We start from the raw sequence: 19,542 nt of genomic DNA on the forward strand, positions 1-19,542 counted from the left end.
CGTCCCGTCCCCCGCGGCTTCCTGTCGACTTGGCAGCGTGCTCCTGTTTTCTCTGCGCCTCTGACCAACTCAGCTGTGTTTAGGCAACTTGAAAGCAGAGAACGGCAGACTGGTGATGACAAAGGACTCTAGCACTGGCCCCTACGCTGTGCCTTTCCAGCTGCTTCTAAAAATACTGAGAAGCCCCTAATGCAAAATTTATTTCAGCTGTTTCCCGTGAAACGAGGGACAGAGAAGGGTAGTGAGAGACCAGCAGGTGCCTAGCAGGGGAGCCCTCTGAAGACGGACACAGACCCGAAGCCGGCAGGACAAACTTCGCCCAGACTCCATAACTGCAATGGCAGACTACTTTACCACAACTCCAAAAACTCCCAGGAAAGCACAACCAGCTGGTATTTAAAATGGGACAGGGTCCGAAAGATTCTCCTCAAAGGCATGCAGTACCTTTTAAGGGGGCAAGAAGAATAGGTTAACAGGCTGACTAGAAAAAGATTCAACAAGAAAAGGCAGCTTGGAAGATACAAGACATAGCTAGGTATTTGCAGTAAAACACCTCGTTACAAAACACATTGACATGGGGTGGGGGGCGGGCATGGTGACACATGCCAATAACCCCGGCACTCAGGCTGGGGCAGGAGGTTTGCCACAAGTTCAAGGCCAAGCTGGGTTACCTAATGAGTTCAAGGCCACCCTGAACTACATAGTGAGACCCTGTCTCAAAAGCCAAAAAACAATGACACTTTGTCTAAATTCATTTATCTTAAAATTACCTGACAACATCAAGATTTAGGTTTTCTCCCCAGGTTTCAAGTACTAGGCTCCAGTGTACCAGTCCGCACATTCACCACAAACTTTAACAACACAAAAATCCCTTCTCAACTTACAAAGATATTCAGGTTGAGGGGGACAAAAGGAAAGATCAGACAAATTTCTCATTTCAGAAATATTTCCCCTAGGGCCGTGCGTGATGGTGCACGCCTGTATTCCTAGCACTAGGAAGGCCGAGGCAGGAGGATCCCTTGGAGTCTGAGGCCAGCCTGGGCTCCACAGTGAGTTCAAAGCCAGCCCAAACTTCATTAATGAGACTGTCTCCGAAAAAAGGAGGGAAAGAAAGGCTTCCCCTGCTCATCACATTAACCAGGATAGTGGCTCCAAACTCTGAAAGCAATGGAAACTTTTTATTTGCAGTCTTTCAATAAAGAGCACAGCCATGGTCGCTCTAGGAAAGGTCTGTGGGAACAGGCAGGGCTGCCGCAGCCACGCTGTTTGTTACTCACAGCTTAATATATCTGGAGTGTCCTGGCCGGGAGTGCAGGATGATAGCAAGCTGGCACTACTAAAGAAACCCCGTGAGCACCACGCGGCTATTTTTAACCCGGAGGCTACAAACAGCACTGTTTCATAACAGCCCCAGAATCCACAAGATGTGGCCGGAGATGCGGCCGTCCCTTAAGGAAACAGGCTGGTTCTCAGTTCTACAGCGCTGAGGGCCCGAGAGGGCAGTGGGCGACCCTCAGCAGGAGGCAGGCTCCACTCTCAGACAGCCGGACAACGGAGTGCGAGGATGCGCGTGCGCGCCTCAGTTTCCTCCCGAGAAGAGCCCGGTTCACCAGCGGCGCAGCCTCTCCCACTGACCGCTTTCTCCCGCGACACCCAGGTACTGCCTGACTCTCATTCAAACCGTGGGAGGTATGCCGAACAAGTACCATCATTCTCAGTGCTCAGACCCAGGAGATGGGGTCTAACAGTTCATGTACGCAAGTCATCACCGGGAGCCAAAGAAAGTCCCACTGTAAGACTATCTGAATGGATGCACATTTAAAACGGATCATTTACCTTTCAAAATCTGTTGGTACACAATTCCTAGCAGCTTTGTACTGTATCCTTTCAGTTATAATCCTTAAGCTTTGGATTAACAGCTAATGCTCTCATATAACTGTTAATATAAAACTACTGACTGACACAAAGATTAAGTTATGAAAAATTTGGGACAGGGATTCAGCTCAGTGACGCCACGCCTGCCTCCCAAAGCACAAGGTCATGAGTTTGATCCCTGGTACCAAAAAAACAAAAATGAAACAGAACAAAAATTTAGTCAGACTAGTATGTAACTGCAAGTGTATAAAATGTACTCAAGACATATATTAAAAAATAAAATTCAACTGTGAGGATTTTATTCAATAAAATACTTCCTGTGGACTGCTAGTTTCCCAACAGATTTGAGAATGACATTTTTGCACATTTCTGAAGAAAGGTTGCTTTTCTCTGATTTGGTAATCTCGGCAAAGAAAGCTATAATGGGTGATATAAAATAATGGCATAATATCTACTTGGTAAATCTCAAAGCTGACAAGCTCAGAATCTAAATAACAGGACATGCCACACGGTGCTAATCCCATGTTCTCACTTTCCAAGCACAGCCACACCAACTCCCTTTTCCCCTGGACGCCACCCAGCTAGCAGGGTTCCCTGGTCCCTATCAAGTGTGCTCTCCAAATGGGCCAGGTTCAAGAAAGAAAATAGGGAGGAAAACTTATCTTCCCTAGGAATTTAAAAACTACAAATTCTGAATATAAAATGGAAAAACTTAGAAAATCAACTGTCCAGATTGTCTGTGGCTTCTGTTAGCAGTAGCGGGGAGCTGTCTACTGATACGATATTTTAGATATAATCACGGTACATTTGATGGCTTTCTAAACAAACAAATACTATTGGAAAAAAAAAAACTTTCAAAGGAACTCATCAAGTACTGTGTATACTAAATGGCAGCCACATCTACCCGTGCATATTAAAAAAACACTACCACCGGCTAGGTATGATGCAAATCCCCTCACCCATTTCCGCTGATTTACAGGCAGTTGTTTCCCCACACAAGAAAGAATGGATTGTTAACTGGCCCAAGGAACCAGAACCAAGTGGACAAGGCTAGGATTCACATTCAGGTCTCTGTGAATCTAATGTTTGCTCTTGCCTACGATCCTTCCCTGTATACATTTTTGTACGGCAAGCTCGCATCACACAGGAACAGAGTCTGAATACTGACACCTCCCTTAGCACATCCCACCTGTTACACATTCAGTAACCACTGCGTCAGAACCACCCGTGGTACACGACTTGTAACCCAGGAGAGCTGCACCTGATGGCACCAGGGGGTCCTGGTGACAGTGGCGGTATAATCATGACTTCACTACTTCATGAAAAAGGCTTCCTTAATCCAAAGAAAGTACAAAAGGATAGTCAGGAGCCACAGATCTGAGTTCCAGTCCAAATTTTTTCCACCCAGCTCTGTGATCTCCAGCACTTCTCTGAAATTCCTCGTTCCTTCTTGCTTATAATGGTATGCAGTAAGGTCAAACAGGACAGGGCACAGCTATTTTGAGAGCAGCAATGTGCCACACTGTACCGACAGGATAGTCATCCCAGTGGTCTTCTAAGAGATGTCTGGGGTCCGGATGTGGCAGCATGAACACATATCTACAAGATCCAACTTTACTAATTGGAAAGAGCAAAGTATAATGGAAAAGAGCTAGGAAATCTAGGGGCTTAAGTTGTTCCCACTCACAAACTGTGCTATCAAGTTATTGTACCTATCCACGATTATCTCTTCATCTGTAAAGTGGGAATAATGATTTCTGTAAGTGCTACAAACCACCTAGCTCAGAACTTCACTGTCAAACAATGCAGGCTTCTTCTTGGGTTGGAAAGGTAGCTCTGCTCAGTGGCAAAGTTCCTGCCCAGCATGCCAAGCCTTGGGTTCCATCCCCAGCAGTAAACTCAAGTCGGCTGACAGCTGTGGGAAAACAGGGGAACTTAGGATTTCAGTAAGTCAAAGTTTTCACTGAGAAACAAAACCTGTGCTATTAAGGGCACTAACTTCCCCTGGCATGGAGAGTTCAGGCAGTCACAGCTGCTGAGGTGAGTGGCCAGTGTCCTGTTTCCTTATGACACGACACAAACGAGTCCCGAATAAGGCCGTTTTAGGAGCTAAACACATTCTTAAAATTAAAATATTAAAAGTAACTAAGAGACTAAATTTGGATTCTCATCTTTCAGAAGATGTTAGGTTATGATGGCCTAGATTAGTCCCAGGAGTAGCGCCTTCAGAGCTTTGTTTACAAACCTAAGATCCTGGAGAGAAGAAAATGTTCTAGCCTTTTTGGCATCATTTATACTATATTGTTTAAAATGAGTGAGAACAGGGTTATTTATAATCTAAGCTACTGGACAAACACTGTGTCTAATAATATCTTGTATACACACATTGAGTTAAGCATCAAAATCTGGTGTAAGAATTCATGCTTAACACCCTATAAAATGTTGTCTTTATATGTTAATATCATCATCACTGCATAAAATGTGTGCCAGAGTCTCCTTTACCCATACTTCCTTAAAGACATGCTCCTGGATATTGTCAGTGTCTTGCTATTTATTATAAAGAATGCTATGCTCAGTTCAATCTTTTTTTCAGACAGGGTCTCGCTTTATGGTTCAGGCTGGCCTTGAACTCACTGTGTAGCCCCAGGCTGGCTTCAAACTCACAGTGATCTTCCTGCCTCAGCCTCCTGAGTGCGGAGATTACTGGCATGTACCACCATGCCTGGCTAATTCAATCTTAAAAATTTAAAACAAATCATGATTTTTATTCTGATATTGACAAAAGTATTCAATGGAGATAATGGATCCTATATTGTCCTTCTGACAACTGTAACTTTGTAAAATAATATTTTGAAAACAAAAAAACTGAACCAGAAAGTAAAGCAAGTGATGAGTTACCCAGTTTGAATCACTTCCCCCAGCACGATTCCATATCCAATTTTTTCCCATAACTGCCTATCACTGGTATATGTCATTAACTCTATCAATAGAGGCAGATAATTATACAAACAATAGAGCCTGCATTTTAAATACTGGAGAACGTCAACAGAGATCTGGTGTGAACAGTTGTATGGAATCCAGTCAAACTCGTGTATCTTTAAGGATTCAATCATTAGGACCTCGAAGTGCTAATACTATGTGTTTGCATTAAAAGTCACTAATTTGAAACTATTTCACACAGGCCTGTTTCTAAATGATGTGACTAAACTTTTGTGGCCATCCATAGCTCTGAATTCTTGGACTCAATAGGAAGAAATTCCCTTCTTCATTTTCAAAAACAAAAACTAGTGTTTAGAGTTGTTTTTTTCTCTGAAAAAGGCTCCCCATCATTACCTGTGGTCTCCTTCCAACTCTGTAAACTCACAAACTTCGGAGGGAATAGAACAGCCATGGACTGACTGTGTTGAGCAGGGTCCTACAGGCCCACTCTGCTGTTGTGTCGTTATGACAACGCTACTAGGTGAACGCCAGGGTGTGCACAGAGTGGTCACAGCAGGTGCCAGCAGGACCTGAAAATGCAGGTCTTCTGGGTGCTTCTGAGTGCTAAACAACCAGTAGGATTAATGTGCTATGAAACCAACTAAAGGGTAAGAACCAACACTTTCTTTTTAAATAACAGGAAAAATAAAAGATCAGTTCTCACCCCATGGAGCAAGACTGACAATGGCCTTTCGGGGGGACAGAGTGCTGTCATGGGGCAGCAATGTCAGATGTCTCCCAGTCTGTGTGACACTGACTCTCAGTTAGTGTCACTCCCTATGGGTCTTCAGATAGATACCTAGCTCTACTGTAATTCACTTACCCTCTCCCAAGAACTTGTTTCTACATTTCATTCAACCAACACAGCTGAATGAAACGCTGATGCTAGGTTTTATTTCACTAAGTCATTTCAGAAACTAACTGCTAGAGATTTATAGCCAAAACTGACACCTGTGCCAAAATTGATAGCCAAATTTATAGCCAAAATTGACCCAGCACTCTGGAGGCTGGGGCAGCAAGGACTACACAGTGAGCCTGTCTCAAAAAACCAAGACAAACTAATCCCCCACACCAAATTCACACCTGTCCCAGACGGCCACTCCTTGGCTCTACTGCAGCAGGCACCACTTCTACGGGCGCAGGTGTCTGGACAGCCCTCGGGATCCAGTGCAGAGGAAGACGGGCTTGCTTCTTCTCTGCACAACTGCTGTAGTTAACCTTTCACAGCACAGCGCTGCATTTTCAACACAGCTTTAATTTATGAGGTACCATCTGAATACCTCCACTGCTTCTCACATTTTAGACCAGGCGGCTTCCAGCTGCACCAACGCGAAGGGGAATGAACACCAGCAAGGCTCATGGGGCAACGAGTGCCCTACTGACGTTTGCATGCACTGAGACTACGCTTGCACTCTTCGTCACACCTAAAGCCTTACCCCCACACCCCTACTCCAAGATTCCAGCCGCCACTGACCTCTGCGGGCCGCTTCCCCTGGGCCAGCTCCCAACCCCACCTAACCCCAGCCTCTTCCACACAGCAGAGGACATGGCTCCTGCCTTGCTGCTCGCTTGGGAACAAGTCAGCTTCCTGAGGGCAGAGACTGGGTCGCTCTTGCTCTTCACTGTGTCTTTGACACTCAGCGCCAAGCACAGAGCACCTCCTCTGGGGATACTTGTGTGGGGAAGGCAGCGGGGAAGGGTCCAGCAAGTGGTAAAGCTGCGGAGTCGTACTTAACCAATAAAACCATGAAACATTTTTTACTGCAGAAGAAGCTGTGCAAAACAATTCACTGTGGGAACATTTTGCCAGAACATATGCAGTTAGGCAGGACTTTAGGAAACTGAGCATCTCAGAAACAAAATGGCAATTTTTGTACTCTGTATTAAATCCCAACCTGCATTCCATGCTGTCAATCTCTTGGTTTCACATAAGGACCCACCTAAGTCATAACATACCAGACGCACAGCCTGTAGGCAGAGTGCTTTAAGCTATGTGCAGAATGAAGCACAAGCTCGTGAAGACGGAGCTGAGCACACCAGCAGACGACGGAATGACTGACGACAGGGCCGGGGACTCAGCTCAGTGGTGCCTCTGCCTGCCTCTCGAGGTCAATCCCCAGGATGAAAAAAATAAATTAAACAAGATGACTAACGATAAAAGTGACTGTGTGACTGTTGTCTGAAGAGCGACACAGTTAGATGGTCTCAGGCAGCATTTAACCAAGCCACACCCGCCACAGTCTGAACCTAATAATACAGTTAGAGGTAAAAGTGAAACTGAAATTCTTCGTTAAGTTTTTATTTTGTGAAACTCATAACAAAATATTTAATATCTCAGAACTTATCATTTGAAATACTTAACAAATATGGAGCAAGTGTTCAAATGTCTTAGAAGCTACCTAGGCAATGTCCTTCGTCCCAGGACACATTCTTGTTGCGGGGAGGAGAAAGTCTTTCCCCTCCAGGTACTGGCAGTCACTGAAGTCGGTTCTGGGCCTGCACTGAGACAGGTGTGAGGGATGCCGCGGGAGAAATCAGACCTCTTTCAGCTCTTGGAGCTGCAGGGAGGAAGGCATTATAGCGAGGACAGGAAGACAGCCTCCTCAGAACACTCCCTCTCCTGCAGGCCGGACCGGCTGTCACAGTCTGCAGGCCACCTTCCCAGCACTGGGAGTCTGTGTGTGTCTTACTGGAAGGATGGCCATTTATTAACAACAGCTACAGCCAACATTTATTGGGTGTTTATTCAGAATGGAGTTGCATTCCAAGTACTTCCTCTGGCTTACCTCATTTGATCATGATAACAGCTAGTCCAGGAGGTGCTAGAGGTGAAGCAGTCTAGAAGAAGGCAGACCAGTAGGAAACTGGAGTTCAGCTTTTGCAGCTGGACAGGTTACTTCTGTTCTTGGGGCCTTGTTTTCTCAACTATAAAAATGAGAGACTCATGCTCCCCAAGGACCTTTTCCACTCTGACTCCTGGCTACAGAACAATCTCGAAAGTAGTTTCAGGATGACACTAACATTTTTCTGTCCTAAGCTCCTGCTATCTGCACTGTATAACCTGAGGGTTTTCCACCATTAGCCTTGTGGAATGCCCTGCCCATAGCTGAACTCTGCGCAGCCAGGGTTTGGTCACAGCCTTCTGGACTACAGAAGCACGTCCACGACCAGCGTCCACCGACACGGCACCAACACAGCAGGAGCGTGGCCTGAGGTACAGGTATGCTACTGCCGCCCCAAGGAGGCCTCGGCCAGTGCAGGAAGGTAAGGGAAGGCTAGGGAAGCACCACCTAGGAAAGGAGTTGGAAAGGACAGAAATGAGGCCCAGGAAGAATCTCTGAAATTCCTGTTCCAGATGAGGCAATAGTGGTCGCATTGGCTGGTGTGTGCTTCCCCAGAGAGTGGCAGGACTGGGCATGGGAACCTGGGGCCTTCTGCTCCATGCTCTCCCCACACCAGGACCTTAGACCGCCCTCTGCTACTCCACACTGTCAGAGCACCCACGAAAGGCTCAGGGGGACAGGGATGGGAACGACAAAGGACTCCAGTCCCACAGAAGGTATTGGCCCATCTTTGGGCCATCATCATGTGATGATTACATTCACTGCAGGGTTAGGGTACGTCATGGACATAACACATCTTAATTTTTTTATGTCTCCTTCCCACAGATTAAATAGCAACTGTCTAAACTGAGAAAAGGAATGTTCAGTTTCACCCTACATCTTTCTCCCTTCTACTTTGATAACATACAACTACTTTCAAATAACAGTGCAGCTTACTGTTCTGACAAGAGTATCTTAAAGCAACAGATGTATTATTAGTATTGTGTGATGTTGTAATAGTCCTAAAGCTTTGGCAAGGCCAGGTGTGATGGTACATGCCTGTAATCTCAGTACTTGGGAAGCTGAGGCAGGAGGATCACCTCAAGCTCAAGGCCCGCCTGAGCTACACAGTGATTTCAAGGCTACTATGAGCTACATGGCGAGAACCTGTCAAAAGACAAACAAACAAAAAACTCCTATGTTATAAACAAAGAATGATGGCAAAAGGAAAAATGAATGAAGAAAAAGAACGGGCCAAGAGCACAGAAGAAGGCTTACAGACAGGTAACTTTTATAGCAGCAGGGCATTTTTTAATTTTGAAAGCTAAAAAACTCATTTGAAGACTGCCTTATAGTTACTAGCGCTGTACTGGTTTATGATGAAGTTAAATGAAATAAACTCCAATTATTTTTCTAAAAAGTTTTCTTTAATCACACCAAAGTAATGAACCATGCCCCACTGTCAAATGACGAAGCTCAAAGTCTCAGGCTGACATTTAAAAGCCTAATCTCTCCTGTCTGAAGCAAACCCTCCGATCCGCATCACTCTCCTGCCGTCCCCTACGAACCTGCAGTCCAACCCACGCCTGAGTCCTCCTGCCAGATGCCTTTTCTTTCAGGCACCTCGCCAAACTGTATCTGCCGTTTAGGGCTCAGCACACTTTCTGTGTACTAAAATTAATCGTTCCCTAGAAGTCTGCTGGTAGGCCTTGCCCTCACTGTTCACTTCGCTATCGCTGCCTCAGAACACGTGTATTTTCTTTCTCTGTGATACATCCAGGAGTGCAGAAAACAGTCTGCCCCCGAGGTCCTACCACGGGACACTCAGCAGTAAACAGTACTAAATGAAGAGAATGTACAATGGTTCGCACAAAATCCGCCATACTTTTTCTCAGAGTACGTATTTGTTGCAAGATAAACTAAATAGCAGAGTTGCATACAGCACACACAATGTCTGTTTAAGTAAGTCTTCTTAGGAAGATCTTGAGGAGTTGGGAATGTCTACGCATCTGGATGTTACATTTGAAGTAAAGCAATGAATTTATTCAAAGCTGATACCACAAACCCCAATTTGTTACACAGCCAATCTGAATGCTACCCAATGAGGGAAGGCATGGGTTTTCTCCCTTTGCCCTAATACAGTAAGTGGAAACACTAACAGACCAACAGAGGACATCAAAGCCAGAGTTTGACTTCACAGGAAGTCTGCTGTCCTGTGCTTGGTGCTGGTTACAGTAGGAAACCAGGACTGGCAGAGCCCTGCTGCTGAGCACAGGTGCCACAGAGCACTCCGGGAAGGCAACACAGGCACAGACTGCCAGATGACCTCACAGGATAAAGTGAACCGGTGTAGCTGTGACATCAGTAAACTTCCTTGTAGTACCAGATCCCAGCTGGAAAAGACACCATCCAGATGGAGGAGACACCAGCCCAGAATCCTCAGCCCAGCAACTTGTCTACACAGCACAGTGCCCACCTGTGCCTAGGCATTGCACTAGATATGACAGATATTGTCTCCTTCAACTCTCATAGCAACCTTTAGGGAAAGAACCACAGAACCAGGTCTCGCGGTACGTTCTTATTAACCCAGCACTCTGGGAGGCTGAGGCAGGAGAATTACAGGTTCAAACCTAGCTTGGATAATTTAGTGAGACTTAGTGAGAACACATCTCAAAGTAAAAACTAAGAAGGGCGGGGGATGTAGCTCAGTGCCAAGGCCCTTAGGCTCAAAAAAAAAAAAAGGAAAAAACAAAACAAACCAGGATCCCCCTCCCCAGACCACCACCACCAAAAAAGTGACTCTTAGCCCGGGATTCAGCTCAGTGGTCCCACTGCCTGCCTCGAAAGCACAAGGTCCTGAATTCAACCTCTGGTACCAACAAAACAAAACCAAACAAAAAAATTGACTCCTATTTTTTACAGATTTTAGGGCAATTAAGGCTTAGAGCATTTGACTTTCCTGAATTCACCCAGCTATCAAGTAACGAAGCTGATACCTGAGTATTGATCTGCTGAACTCCAACACCATATTCTTTCCACTGCGTTAGAGGCACACACTGAATGCCAGCCAAAGGGCTGGGTGTGGCGGTATACACCTGCAATCTGAGCACGCAGGAGGCTTAACTGGGATCCCTAGAATCACCCTGGGCTACATAGCAAGACTATTTCACTGGACCCCAGCACTTGGGAAGCTGAGGCAGGAGGATCGCCTTAAATCAGAGGTCAGCCTGGGCTACCTAATGAGTTCAAGATCAGTCTGAACTACAAAGCAGGACCCTGTCTCAAAAAACAGAACAAAAATTATTTCAACTCCTCCCCTCACCCTCCCCAACAACAGCTACAAAGTGATTAAAAGAAAAAAACTGCCTAGTTGAATCTAATGTGAAAGGCAGGGAAAGCAGACTACTGGAGGGACTACAAATTGGCAAAACTTTCTGAAAAGTGATTTTACAATAATAAAAATCTATCTTCACATAAACTTTGATCAAATCATTCTACTTTCAGAACACTACTAGGGAAAAAAAAGGATATATACCAAGATTAGGTTACAAGAATACTCACTATAGTGATACTTGTAACAGCCTAAATGATTAAGATGGCAAATTTTACTTTACTATCTTTTTACCACAATTAAAATTTTTAAAAATTCTAAAATTGGATACACATATACGAAAGTTAGCTTTACAACCATTAGATACTATTAATAGAAGTACACTTAGTAACATTTACAATATTAAATACGTTATGTAAAAACTAGATTGCTAAGTGTTATTATGGTTTAAATAACTTTTAAATATGACGCGTGCATATACACATATATATAGACTAGAAACAGATCCCAAAATGTGAGCTGTCCAATCAGACTGTGGCAGGATTTCCAGTGAGTATTTTCTCTTCTTTGGACTTCTCTAAATTTTGAATATTTGAATACTTGCTTGACAGACCAACATTTTTGGAGTGATTTCCTAAGAGAAATGGACAGCAACACCCCACTACACCGTAGGCATCTGAGGGATATTAACATTGTTCAGGGAATCAGGCACATGTCAGCTGTGCTTCCCCAAGTCATAAACACTGCGCTGGCGGGAAAGAGAGGTCTGCAGCGAGTCCAGATCTTCCTATCGGTCGAACCGGATCCACCTGTCACAGCCTACAGTGTTTTCCTAGGAAGTCCAAGCAGAGGGAGCTCTCTCACCTGTGCCCCCACCGTGTGGTCACATGGGGGTACAGTGCTGACATCCATGGCTCCCCTAGACGCACTGTACCTTGACTTACCATCTGTGCCTTCCGGGACCGTAGCTGTTGTGTAAGTATGAGAGCCTTAAGAAGGAACAGCAAGGTTCATTTATTTTTTCTTCATTTTTGGTATAGTCTGTCTTTCACAAAGGGAGTTCACATACACAATTTCACCTGCCCACCCCCCAACCTTGTGAAGTGGGAACAAACAGATCTGTTTAGAAGCAGAAGTCCTGACACTAGCAAGTTAAATGCCTAACATTTTCCAGTAATAACAAGTTTTGTGCCATACCACAAAGACCCTAAAGCGCACACAAGCATTCATTCACTCTGTGTACTGAGCAGGCAGCAGTCACATGAGAGGATACCCAGCAGTGGATAAATGCAACTGTGCCCTGCCCTCATGAAGCTTGCTCTGCCACTGGGAAGAAAGACAGAAAACAAATAAATAATTATAGAACATAAGGCCAAGCAGGGAGGGCTACAAAGAGGGGCAATAAAGAGAGAATGCTTCTTTGAGGTAAAAATTGAGGAGTAAGCCAATTAAGTAAAGACAGCCATAGACTTGTGTTCCAAGAGGGGCCAAACGTGCCTCCTGTGACTGGAGAACAGCAGACTTACATGGCCAACGTGCAGGAAACTTTGGAAAGTGCTAGGAAATGAGGTCACACAGGCGGCCTGAGACTGTAGGTTTAAAAATACCAACTAAAAATCTTGGAATTTCATTAATACTCACTTTTCTCTTAAAACTCATTTTGTCCAAGTAATGGTTTTTAAAATTCTAAATAAGGAAAAACCTGCTAAAATATTAACTGCCCTTTTTACATAGTCTATTTTTTCTTATCACATTTTATGGTATGTCCCCAAATCTTCATAAATGTGGTCTAACATCATAACTTCTTTCTGTAACAAAAAGCAAGGTACAACCTTAAAAGGCAGTGTGCCTAAAGATGCTACTAGGACCAGCAGGGAAAGATGAATATAAATTACATAACTGGTATCAGTACTACGCCAGTGACATTTCTTGAGTGTGATACTCAGCTGTGGATATTCAGGAGGATGTCTTTATTGGTAGAAGACATATGCGGTGATGATTAACTGGCTCTCTGCAGAATGTCCTGGTTTGCAGTACTGCCAAGTTGCACGTTATAAATGCTGCCACCAAGGCTGACTTCCAGCAATCAACTGGAAAAGAAATATACACAATCTTCTTTTGCAACCGGGTGCCAGCAAACTCCAACATACCCTTGGACGTTGAAGTATACAGGAGTTGAAACACCATGATGTTCGCACCTTATTTGCAAATTACAAAACAAAAAATGGGCTACAAAATCCAGGTGTCTGTCCATCCATCCATCCTTCCACCTGTCCAATTCATCTGCCCCTCTACACCACCCTCCCTCCTCCATCCTCCAGGGCACCTATCTATCCAACCAGCCATCGTGTCCATCCCAACTATCTGCATCAAGAGAAAACAAAAGTCTTAAAATGTTCACAGCCTATGAAGAGGTATAATTGCATTCCTAACCTAAATAATAAAGAAAATAAAATAGGAAAGTTTGAAGAAATCCTATGGCCAATTCTCTTATAAAATAACTAAATCATAATTCTTTGTGTATTAGAGCTCTGTCAGCTATAGCAATAGAGTGTAGTCCTTTCATCTGAAGTTATTTTTAAGACCAAAACCTAAAATAATAGGTAAATGGCCAACATTAAGGGCCAAAATTACATATTCTCTTACTATTACAAATGAAGTAGAAATGATTCACTGTGTAAACTATAGCTTCTCTTCACAAAAGAAACTGCTTATTAGATTACAAGTATAAAAACTTTCTAGATGTTAGGAAATGGATGTTAGGATTTTAGGTATTAACAATCAATTAATTTCCCTCAAGCATATATGTTTAAGAAGGAAAATAAAATGTGGAAACTTCTATTAATTTTTTTTTTTTTTGGTACCAGGGATCGAACTCAGTCCCTTGTGCTTGCAAGGCAGGCAGCAGAACCACTGAGCTAAATCCCCAACCCACTTCCTATTACTTAAAATGCTAATCCCCAGATACAAATTGGTTGTGCTCCCAAAAAGTATACATTTTAAAATCCAAATGATGGTCAGACTTAGGATAAATATTACTTATTTTTGAGTGGCACGGGTCACGGCTAGATTCCCAGGCTAGCAGTGTCAGGAAACTAGTCTTGATTGTGGTACAAAGGGGCATTTCCAGGCCCTGTGGAAGTCCTAGACAATCTTTTCCAAGAGAAAGACAATTTTGAACAGCTACTCTCTGCTGCAGCTTTCAACTCCCTTTCACGTCCACCCTGTCCCCGGCTCTCGGGCCTATGGCTATGCTAACCTGCTCGCTGTGGTAGTTCCCCAGAAATCGCTGGCCAGGTCCCCTCTGCCGATGATCCACTTTCCCTCTCCCGCTGCATTTGCATTAAAGGCTGCAGCTCTGTGGTAGTTCTGATGATCTCCAGTCTGCCTCCCACAGACAAGGCTGACAGAGACATGATGAAGGTTTGTTGGTTGTTTCCGCCTGATTCAACCAGTTCTCATAGCAGAGTATTCAAACACTCACTTCTTCCGAGCAGCTGTTCCAAATCTTCCTAGAAGTGAAGGAAAACCGCGCGGCCTGCGTCAGGCCTGGGCTGGTGTGAGGCACAAGCTCTCAGTGCACCTCTCCCAAAAGGCGTCAGGCTGAAGGCATGCAAGCAAAGACGGTAATCATCCAGAAAGGCTATGCAATTTTCTCCATTCTTCTCCAGGTAATTCAACTGGTAAGTGCTGACATTCAAGTCTCAATCTAAGTTTGATCCTAAAGCCTTAGGTCTTCACTCTTATTACACCTTATCATGCTATTGAGAAGAAATTTTCTGACCTAACCAAAGTATGGCCATCAATTCAATTCTTCTAGAAAACCCCATCATCGAATCCACATTCCTTAATCCCAGTGAGTTTCTGGTTGGCAAGACTGCAGTCTGAACAGAACTGAAGTGAAGTGGGGAGCACCTGGCTCTGTGCCATCTACAAGGATGGACCGGCCCTGCCCTGCCTGGCTGGCCCTCAGGGAAGTCCGCACGGACGTGGCAGTGCACAGCTGACAGAGTTTCCCCGGCATCTCGCCTGAGCCCCGAAGCTACACTCTGAACCAGGGACCTTTCACAGATGAGAAAACAAGTTTGGGATTTGGCCCATGTCACAAAAACTAGAAATGACGGATGGGTCCCAAATTGAAACCATAAATCCTGGAGTTCTTTTCCTGGTACTCTATCTACCCTACTCCTCTACCTTCCCGAACTCATTAAGCTGGGCTATCGGCTGCATCTCTACCTCCTTCTCTGCTTGGGTCTCAAAGAGGACCAGGAACAAGCTCAGCACGTCTGCTGGTGGTGGTCAGAGAGCTTCCACAATGTGCGTGGGGGATGCTGGAAACCATGGACACCAGCTTCTGCCCATTTCTTTTAAAATTTGAATTATATTTTAATTCAGTGAGATTTAATCAACTAAAAATGTAATCTTCCTTTAAATAATTTACAGCCAAGTGCTTTATAATGCATTTGAAAAAGAATGGGGATAAAATTGCTATACTAGTCTAGCAGTCATTAACCCAAGCATCCCCGAAGTTGGTAGATCCTAGTTGCTGTCCAAGAAAAGCGATTCGGTTTGGCGCCACTGCTGCACAAGCTGAGACTCACTCGTCGTCGTTCGCTCCACAAACAAGCAACGCCTGCACCCTTGCACTGCCTGTGCGGGACCCTGTGGGCCGGGGGCTGCTGGCCCCGCAGCACTTAAAATCGAGTTGTGGAGAGAAGCCTGGTGTGGTGGCGCACAGCTGTAATCCCAGCACTTGGGAGGCTGAGACAGGAGGACCACTGTGAGTTTGAGACCAGCCTGGGTTGCACAGTGAGTTCCAGGGCAGTCTCAACTACATAGTGAAATCCTGTCTCAAAAAACAAAACAAAACAAAACAAAACAATCCAGTTGTGGGGGAAACATAATAAACTAAGAAAAAAATGATAAAATTTGGCAAGTGCTTCCAAGGAAACAGGTGTCTAGGACACAGAGTAACAAAGGACATCTCATTTCATAAATAACATTATTCACAGTAATCGAACACTTAGAGTCATCACAGAAAACCTCTATAAAAGTGATATTTAAGGCTAGACGGAAGCGAAGAGAAGCCACCAAGTGATGACTGGGGAGAAAGGGAGACCAGAGCGCGAGAGCCTGAGCGGTGAGCAAAGCCGGACCAGCAGCCCACAGGGCCCTGCACAGTGAGCGGGGGAAGAGATGGGAACAAACGCGCCGGGCTGCAGCTTCTCCTGAAGTCTCTCCCGAGGCAAAGGAGACGGAAGGAGAGAGAGCTCGGAAGCTCTGCTCAGACCAGGGCCGGGCCAGCCGGTCTGGTTGTGGTTCCCGGACCAAGGTTTCACTGGCTGCTGGCCTCTCACACCAGCCACGTGTCTCAGGTTAGTGTGCAAGAAACCTGACAGAATAAAGGAACTGCTCTGATGTCCCACTCATTTAGCAAAGACGGAGTCAACCACAGCAAACTGACTTTGGTTTATCTGCTAAGAAAGAACACTGCGTCTAGATACAATAACTCATTCTCTTCTTTCTTTTTTTGGCACTGGGGATAGAACTCGGGTCCTTGCGCTTGTGAGGCAAGCAGTGGCACCACTGAGCTAAATCCCTGGCCAATAACTCATTTCCATAAATGAATGAATGGATGAATGTCAATGTCAAGTTATTCTAAGCTTAATATTCCTGGTTTTAAACATCCTTGACCTCAAAAGGAGGGCAAACACTCTCATAATTAGATACTAAGATGAGAGTAGCAAAAGAATATGTGTTTGTTTCTCACATTTTTCTACACTTGCCCATAATGCAAAATTCTCATATCTCACGGGTTTCACTTTTTTGAAAATACATCAATTTTTAAGTCACTCTTCCTCTATGCACATTAGCCTCTCAATTCTACCTACCAATTATCTTTTTTTCTCAGCCTCCAAAGAAATGACAGTGTTCAGTCCACTAAGCCATTTCCTTCTTTGTGGATGACAGGCAAAAACACAGACAGGACTCCACTCTGTCAGCCCCTTGGTATCCACACGCCAGAAGCTGTCCCCAGCCAGCAATTAACTGACGTGTCAAGACTCATCAACACACACGGACGGGGACCCAGGGCCAGCTTTTTAACTTGAGACCCTGTGTCTGTGCAAAACGTGCTGCTGAATCAGCCCCTTTGTTTCGCCCCTCCGCTTTCACTCAATGATTGGCTGCTTCTTTAGAAAATGCCCAAAAGTAATAGCAGCAGCTCACCGCACACGCTCGGAGGCAGCCACTGTTCAGACGCGAAACATCCACTAACTCGGGTCTTAAAATCACCCTGCCCACTGTGAACACGAGAAGGCCAAAGCAAAGAGAGAGGTACAACACTCAGCAAGTCCTTGCTTCGAGTTTTTCTCAAGCTTGTTTTTAATTTGGTCACAGTTTCTCAGAGTAGTTTAATATCAATCACTGCTACTGGGCAGGGAGCTAAGAGCATGTACCCAAGCCTGCCCCCGCTTCATGATCTGTGTGATCATGGGTAAGAAATCAGCTGCTGGGAAGCAGTTTCCTTTATCTGTCAGATGGGGTGGGCTGGGAATGGTGGTGCACGCCTGTGATCCCAGAATGTGGGAGGCTGAGGCAGGAGAATCACTGTGAGCCTAGACTGCATATGGAGAGAGGACAACAGCGGCTGTTTCCCTCTGTAACCCTGAGGCTGAGTGAGTCGTGAGCACACAGTATTTGGAGCGGGGTTTGGTATACAGTGTGCCCAAGTCCTAGCTGTTGTGAATGCTGTTTCTACCACTTCCACCTCGGGATTTAGCCAAAGATGGCCCTATTCAATCTAGTCAGCATTTCTATTCTTTTCCTCCAACTTCTCTGTCACTTTCATTGTTTGATCTACATAGGCTAACAACGAACTATTCTGAAAAAACAAGCAAACCCCTTGCCACTGGTTTCTATCCTTATCACTTTAAATTTAAATTTTTTATTTTTTGGTTTTTCCGAGTCAGGGTCCATGGAGTAGTCCAGGCTGGCCTTGCCCTTGTCACTTCTTCCCTCCTACTGCAGGCAACCGGGAAGGAATGTTCTGAAGTTAACAGAATGGACTGTGCACAGGTAATTCCCAGGCCAAAGCAGTCCTACGGCCAACACCAACATCTGGAATGAGTCATAAGGGACAAGTGAGCCCTCAGTCTCAACCTCAAAAGTAAAATTGGTACGGTGCTTGTTTTTAGAACAGGTTTTGGGTAATTTTTACCTAAGTCTATGATTTGTGCTTAAACATGAAGTGAAAAACACAGTCTATTTAAATTATTAATTTATTGATGATCAAATTTTGCCTTAATCTTTCACAACAGTTTTGATAAGCACAGATATTTTAAAATGAGCAAATTTAGAATACCATACATTTATAGCATCAGCGAAGTTTTCATTACTGACTGACACAAAGATCACACTTTGAGCTTATCTGGAAGCACTAGGAGCGAGGTCCTTACACAGTGAGGCTGACAGTACTGCAGCCTGGCAGCTCCAGGCCACAGTGAGACCACCCGACAATCTGACCCACCCTCCCTGCAGCAATCCCCCTGGAAACTCAGCTGTAATTCTAACAGCAGATGGCCATATAAAGAAACAGGCGGGGGAAGCAGGAGGATTGCCGGGAGTTCAGGCTAGCCTGGGCTATACAGTGAGACCATGTCTCAAAACGCCAAAGAAAGAAATAGACATTCTCAGACAACTATATATTAGAGGTCTATTAAATCTGCTTTAGCCTTGGCATGTTGAATGTTCTGAATGTAAAACAAAACCAAACAGTGTTAGGTTATTGTACATTTAACTATTTTATTTCTGTCGAGTATAGTACTTTGCAACTGGCCAACAATATAAGCAATCGTAATGCTTTATTTAATATGGTAAGTTATTTATTTAGTACCTGCTCTGCACCAGTCACTCTCATGTTTCATTGTAGTAACTGTAAGCAGGTGGAATTACTCCCATTTTACAGACAAGTAAACTGAGGCCAAGATTAATGTGATGAAGATTACACAGCAGAGAAGTACAGAACACATATACGATCCAGACTTGATTCCAAAGCCTGTTCTAAGGACAGCAGCAGAGACTCCTATTCTGTAGCTTTAGCCAACAATGTTACATAACTGCCTAAAATGTCTTTACCTTAAAACATGGTAAAATATACTGACTACTGTGAAATGTGCCACAGTGATGTACAAAACATCTTAACTGTGCTGGGTGTGGGGGTGCACGCCTGTGATCCCAGCACTTGGGAAGCTGAGGCAGGAGGACTGCTGCGAGTTCAAGGCCAGCCTGAACTATATAGTGAGGCCATCTCTAAAAACAAAATTAAACTAAACTAAAAAAGGTTAGTATTATAGCTCAGCAGCAGAGCACTTGCCTAGTATTGTGCAAGGTCCCAGTACCACATTAAAAAACAAACAAAAACAACACAGGCCAGCAATTTGGACATACCTGTAATCCTAATACTCAGGGGGTTGAGGGAGGAGGATCATCACAAGTTTGTGGCCAACCTGAGCCACATAGTGAGTTCAAGCTCAC

At 44.6% G+C, this 19,542-nt stretch overlaps 1 protein-coding gene across 6 annotated transcripts in view; it reads right to left on the minus strand.

Moving 5' to 3' along the window:
* The window catches only part of Fam214a (family with sequence similarity 214 member A), a 56,287-nt gene extending 41,849 nt beyond the window's left edge, over positions 1 to 14,438 (minus strand). For all 6 annotated transcript variants that reach the window (XR_777277.2, XM_010609062.3, XM_010609061.3 and 3 more), the window contains exon 1: positions 14,267 to 14,438. Coding sequence is in view for 5 of the 6 variants with exons in the window: in XM_010609062.3 (XP_010607364.1) it covers positions 14,267 to 14,423 (157 nt within the window). In the remaining variant the exon portion in view is untranslated. The remainder of the gene's footprint in view (positions 1 to 14,266) is intronic.
* Between the last annotated feature and the right edge of the window lie 5,104 nt (positions 14,439 to 19,542).

This window comes from Fukomys damarensis, unplaced genomic scaffold (assembly GCF_012274545.1).
Source record: "Fukomys damarensis isolate Sample0158 unplaced genomic scaffold, DMR_v1.0_HiC HiC_scaffold_17, whole genome shotgun sequence".
NCBI classification, from domain to species: domain Eukaryota; kingdom Metazoa; phylum Chordata; class Mammalia; order Rodentia; family Bathyergidae; genus Fukomys; species Fukomys damarensis.